Source organism: Dipodomys merriami, unplaced genomic scaffold, assembly GCF_024711535.1.
Source record: "Dipodomys merriami isolate MVZ:Mamm:240054 unplaced genomic scaffold, mDipMer1.0.p SCAF_33, whole genome shotgun sequence".
Taxonomy (NCBI): domain Eukaryota; kingdom Metazoa; phylum Chordata; class Mammalia; order Rodentia; family Heteromyidae; genus Dipodomys; species Dipodomys merriami.
Genome location: NW_027204826.1, coordinates 10,714,794 through 10,720,793, shown reverse-complemented (window position 1 = coordinate 10,720,793; position 6,000 = coordinate 10,714,794). Strand labels below are relative to the sequence as shown.

General features: G+C 51.1%; 1 protein-coding gene across 1 annotated transcript in view; it reads left to right on the top strand.

Moving 5' to 3' along the window:
• The first annotated feature begins 765 nt into the window (after positions 1–765).
• Positions 766–6,000, top strand: part of Lrrk1 (leucine rich repeat kinase 1) — a 67,793-nt gene continuing 62,558 nt past the window's right edge. The window contains exons 1-2 of the mRNA XM_070043137.1: positions 766–860; positions 4,621–4,830. Coding sequence (XP_069899238.1) covers positions 4,737–4,830 — 94 coding nt within the window. The 5' untranslated portion in view covers positions 766–860; positions 4,621–4,736. The remainder of the gene's footprint in view (positions 861–4,620; positions 4,831–6,000) is intronic.

The following is a 6,000-nucleotide window of genomic DNA, read 5'->3' as shown; positions in this document are numbered from 1 at the left end:
AAGGAAGGAGGAAGAGTATCTGAAAAACTATCTATAGCAAAAAAAGAAGGAGGGAGGGAAGAAAGCATGTGTGTGGAGGCATGGTTTGAGTGGTAGAGCCCCTGCCCAGCAAGCACGAAAGCCCTGAGTTCGGATCCCAGGAACGCACACACACATTGTGTATAGATACATATTCAAATAGACCAGGTATGCGCGTCCACACACAGCTACATACGCGTAGCTCGCGTGGCAAAGGCGGTGTGTACAACCGTCACACTTGCAGGATACACGCGTGTCAAAGGCAGTGTGTACAACCGTCACACTTGCAGGATACACGCGTGTCTCCTCGCTAAACGCTGCGCACGAATGGAAGGCCACCTTTAAAAACATGACCACCAGAGTGTCTGGTGGACGTGTCCATACGCACCTGCCCACTGCGTGCCGCTCGGGACATCCAACCAATCTGGCGTGGTGCCTGGTCCCCCAGGACCAGAACAGAGGGGACCCCCACACCCCCCATCCTGGACAGGATCCCAGCCCTACCGCCCCCCCCCCACCAGGGTCCTGGTGTCTCTTGGGGCACGAGCGGTGACGTGGATCGCTTCTATTTCACAGCTAGGGAAACTGAGGCAGGGCCTCCGGGTGGGGGGGGCATCCAGGCTTGCACCCCCCCCACGCAGCGGCCTCGCCCCGCGGCCTCCTCCCCGCCCTCGCGCCGCCCGCCCCGCCGCGGGCTCAGGATTGAGGAAGTGCGTCTGGGCCCGGCCCGGGCGCGCGGCCCGAAACTCGGGGGGCCGAGGGCGGAGGGAGGGAGGGAGGAAGGGACCGCCAGGCCCCGGCCCGCGCCCGGATCCCCCGCGCCCCGCACCCCATCGCCACAGGTGAGTGCACGCCCGGGGGTCCGCGCCCCGCGCCCCGCGCCCGCCTGCTCGCCCCGGGTGGACTTTGCCCGGAGGCCGCGGGCCCCACAGCTCGAGGGGGGCCGCGGAGGGAGCCCGTGCGTCGCCCTCCTAGCTGCACCCCGCGGCGCTGGGACCTCGCCGCCGGGTTGGGAGTGTGGATGTGGGGAGGGAGTGGTACCCCCAAACCAGCCCCTGCGCAGCACCCAGCCCGGGGAGGAGGGGCAGGAGCCAAAGCAGGACGCGCCGCCCTTTGATCCCCGCGTGCGTCTCCAAGCCCGGGACGGCCTGGGGGTGCCGGGCTCCCCCTCGGCATCTCTGGGTGCCACCTCTGCGCCCGCCGGGGCACGCCGCCGCCTTCCCTGGCACGGGACCCTAAGGCTGGAAAGGTCGGTGGGAAGACGCGGACGGGGAATTGGGGGCCCCCAGAGCCGGCGCCAGCCGCCCGGTGTAATTCGAAGCCAGGAAGTGTCTTTCTTTCCCATACACACGTCTCGCGGCAAGGGCTGGCGAGTGGAAGATTCGAAGTGGATAGCTGCGTTCTGGGCAAACGTCTCCCCAAATAGGCTATGCCGGGGTCGGGGCGGGCGGGTGGGGGCCGTGTGACTCGTGTACAAATGCATTTGTTTGCTGGCTTGTTTAGATTTTTTTATTTTTTGGCAGTATTGAGGATTTGAACTCAAGACCTCTCCCCAACTTGCTAGGCAGGTGCTCTATCAGCCAGCTCCCAGCCCGGTTTACCTCTTTTGATAAGATCTCACACTTTTGCTTGGATAGCCATGGACTGCCATCTTCTCAGTACCTTCTTCCCTACCCTCCACACACACACACACACACACACACACACACACACACACACACACAAAGTGACAGAGTATTCAAGAATTAAAAAGACCGTAGTAAGCATGGTTTTGGAAAACGGGAACATTAAATTCCTTGTGTGATTTAATTTTCACTATCTTTACTCCTGCTCCAGAAAGAAAAAGAAAAAGAATACTATTAAATAACATACCAATAATAGGTGATATTGATATCAATATAGATATAGGTAGATATCGATATATCTTGTGTTGGTACTGGGGCTTGAACTCAGGGCATGGGCTCTGCCCCTTAATTTTTTCACTCAAGGCTGGTGCTCTACTGCTTGAACCACACCTTTACTTCCAGCCTTTTGGTGGTTAACCAGAGTTAAGAGTCTTACAGATTTTCTTGCTGGGGTTGGCCTCCAACCATGATCCTCAGTCCTCAGCCTTCTGAATAGCTAAGGTAACAGGAGTGAGCAGGTTTGTTTTCATGGATGAATGGAGCCTCTCCCTTCTCCCCAGGGAACTCAATTGTTCTTCCTTGTGTTTGGTAAGAAATGCTGGGGAGCTGTCTTTCTAACTCAGACCACCGACCGACCCATTGTCCTGGCCTCCCCAGGTCTTTTCCTGGGACTGTCCTGGGCTCTCTGTTTATGCCCACCCTCGCCCACTATCCCTTGACTGCATTCCCCACAGCCTCCACTGGAGCCCTTGGGTGCACAGGCTGGATCTCTCTTGCTGGAAAAGTCACAGTGGTGTTTATTTAGTTACTTCCTGACTCAATTGGGGCTTGAACTCAGGGCCTCACACTTCTCTTGCTTGGCTTTTTCATTCAAGACTGGTGCTCTACCACTTGAGCCACATTGCCACTTCTGGTTTTGTTTTTGTGTTCTTGATGGTTTAATTGGAGATAAGAGTTTCATGAACTTGTCTGTCCGGGGCTGGCTTGGAACCATGATTCTCCTATCTCAGCCTCCTGAGTAGCTAGGATTACAGGAGTGAGCCATCAGCCACTGGCGTAGAACAATTACTTTCCCTGTCAGCCCTCTCTTCCAGATTCATAAAATCTTTAACCTCATGCTTTACCAAAAGGGCTTTAAGCAGCATTTATAGAATGAAATGCCAGGCTCCCCATGAGCTTTTCCAATAAGCATTGGGAGTTTATCCGCGGATACGAAGAGCTGGCAAAGTGAAATTTATACTTTAAAATGAGTAAAATAAACATGACTGGAAGAAAAATTTTGAAAAACACATCTGTTGCAACTCTTTTTTGGACTGTAGAAGGAAAATATGTCATTTAACCAGGATTCTGTTGAACTGTTATCTTAAAAAGAAGCAGAAGGAAGCCTGGTATGTATTTGGGAGCAAAAAAAAAAAAAAAATGAAGAAAAACTTGAATTACCTCATCAGAAAGCCTCAGCTTACAGTGTAGTCAAATGTGGATGAAGGCGTGATCTGCACCCTGGACAAAACCGTCCAGTAGTGGAGTGATTTATGAACAGAAACTGAAAGGGGAACTCGGTGTGTGGGGTGAGAAGTAGCCTGAAATATCTGTAAGACTTTGTTGTTCCTATTTTGTTTTTGTGCCCGTCCTGGGGCTTGAACTCAGGACCTGGACACTATGTCTGAGTTGCTTTTGCTCAAGACTAGTGCTCTACCACAGCTCCACTTCTGGCTTTTTTTAAAAAATAATAATAATTAAGTGGAGATAAGAGTTTCTCCGACTTTCCTGCCTGGCCTGGCTTTGAACTTCAATCTTCAGATCTCCACACCTCCTAAATAGCTAGGATTACAGGAGCAAACTACTGGTGTCCAAGCTGACACGTGTTTTGAGAGGGAATTCTGGGGTTGGGAATTTTTGAGACGCGGGGTGGTATGTTTGCTGAGATGTTAGGTATTTAGGAGCAGAGGCGGCAGAACTTGGTAGTTTCGGGGGGTTTATATCAGACTTGGAACCTTTCTTTTAGACCAGATTCTGTCTGAGGAGTTCTCCCTTCTTGCCATTCTTCGGTTGATTTTCCAAATTAGGTTTTTATAATCCATACGCATTTTGATCACCTCCTGAGTCTTGTCCACTTTCTTCCCCAGACTGTTTGGGCTTCTCTGCCCCAACCATGTGTTTCGCTGGGGCAGTGCCACTTTGGTTTAGCAAGAAGTGGTTCATAAAGAACAAGATGAGCTGTGTGCCGACTGCATGCCGGCCAAGATGTGAACCCAGTATTGAAGTTGGATGGAGGAGCGCCTGATAGATTTGGCCAGACAGATAGACTGTTAAGAAGTATGGGAAAGGAGCTGGGTGTCAGTAGCTCATACCTGGAATCCTAGCTACTGAGGAGGCTGAGATCTGAGGATCAGCGTTCAAAACCAGCCTGGGGAGAAAAGTTTGGGAAACTCCATTTTATTTTTTTTTTTGTCAGTCCTAAGGCTTGAAATCAAGGCCTGGGCATCATCCCTGAGTTCTTTTGCTCAAGGCTAGTGCTTTGCCACTTTTAGCTATAGCTCTACTTCTGGTGTTTTGGTGATTAATGGTAGATAAGAGTCTCATGGGGACTTTCCTGCTTGGGCTGGCTTTGAACCTCAGTCCTCAGATTCCTTCCCCCCCCCCCCCAGTAGCTAGGATTACAGGTGTGAGTCACCAGTGCCCAGTTCATGAGATGTTTATCTCCTGTTAGCCATCAACAACCTGGAAGTGGAGGTATGGCTCAAGTGATAGAGCACAATCCTTGAGTGAAAAAACACAGGCAAGAATGTGAGTCCCCTGAGTTTAAGCGCCAATACGTGTGTGTGCGTGCACACACACACACACACACACACACACACTCTCACACTCACAGAGGAGAATAACTGAACTGGTATGACCAGTACATGTTTGCAGGGGCCTGCATGTAAGTACTTGTGTTAATGAGATATCTGATGTTCTAATGTCCTTTTGCCTCCAGAAAAACACACCATGATTGTGTGTTCACACCCATAATCCACCTGTGCGGCCGCGGTGCCGGCGGCTGGTGTGACAGCAGCAGGACCTGCCTTTGGAGGTCACCGGCCTGGAGGGCCCATGGCTGGCATGTGGAGACCACCCAGCATGTACTGGTGTGTGGGGCCGGCGGGAGCAGCCGTGGGGCCAGAAGTCGACATGGAGACCCACAATGGTAAGAACGGGGCTGGGAGGGAACCACCACTGTCCGGCAGGGAGTTCAGGCTAAGCGGGAACAGGGCGTTGTCAATTACAGGAAATAAAATGACAGTTATCTAGTGCTTTTTCATTATAAAATATATCTGGGCAGAGGTGTCTCATTTAAATTAATAATAAATAAATGAGGGGCTGTGTACCAAATGTATTGTGGACACAAAGACCTTAGGAACATGGGATATTGCATCCTATTGGGCTTATTATTATTATTATTGTTATTGTTATTGCTGTTGTTGTTATCATCACTTTTTAAGTGGTACGGGAATTTGAACTCAGGGCCTTGCTCTTGCTGGGCTGGTGTGCTACTACTGAGCCATGCTTCCAGCCCTGATTTTCACTGGCTAATTTTAGGATAGGCTCACTCTCCTTCTTTGAGCTGAAATCATATCTACCGACAGGTGTCCCATTGTTGCTGGGATTTACAGGCATGCACCGCCCTATCCAGTTTCCTCCCTGGAGACAATCTCTCAGACTTGTATGTCACTCCTTTAGTCTTAGCCACTCACAGAGCTCTGATGACAGATGGACAGATGTGCCCCCACCAGACTCCCAGCATACCTGCTAGAACTGGCTTAGAAAAAAAAAAAACCAAAGTGAAATACAATGTGATTTTTTTTTTAACTTGTGGATTTGGTGGCGATGCTATTTTGTATCTTTTTAGCTGTGTGTTAGGAAATGTTTTTGCACCAATGCACTTCTGCTTGGCTTGTATGATTTTTTTTTTACCTTGTGCATATTTAAAATGTTCTCCCTTGTGCATATTCAAAATGGTTCGCCCTTTCTCTTCTTTTCTTTGTTGACAATATTGGGCTTTGGATTCGGGGCCTTGTGTTTTGTGAGGTAGGTGCTCCACCACTTGAGTCATGCCTCCCGGCTCCATGGCTTTGCCATTTCACATGTTGTAAGTGCAGGCGAGCCTGGTGCGGCCGTGGTGCCCTGCCAGGAGCTTGTGGCCTGTGTCCCAGGAGAGCGGGTCACATCTTCACCTCACGAGCGAGCGGTGAACTCCTCCATGGTCCGGAGGAATTCAGAGTCATTTCTGATGGTTCCCAGGCTAGAGGGGCACAGGAGGGCACAGGAGGACACAGGGGGCACAGGGGGGCACAGGAGGGCAGGGCGGGACTTTCTG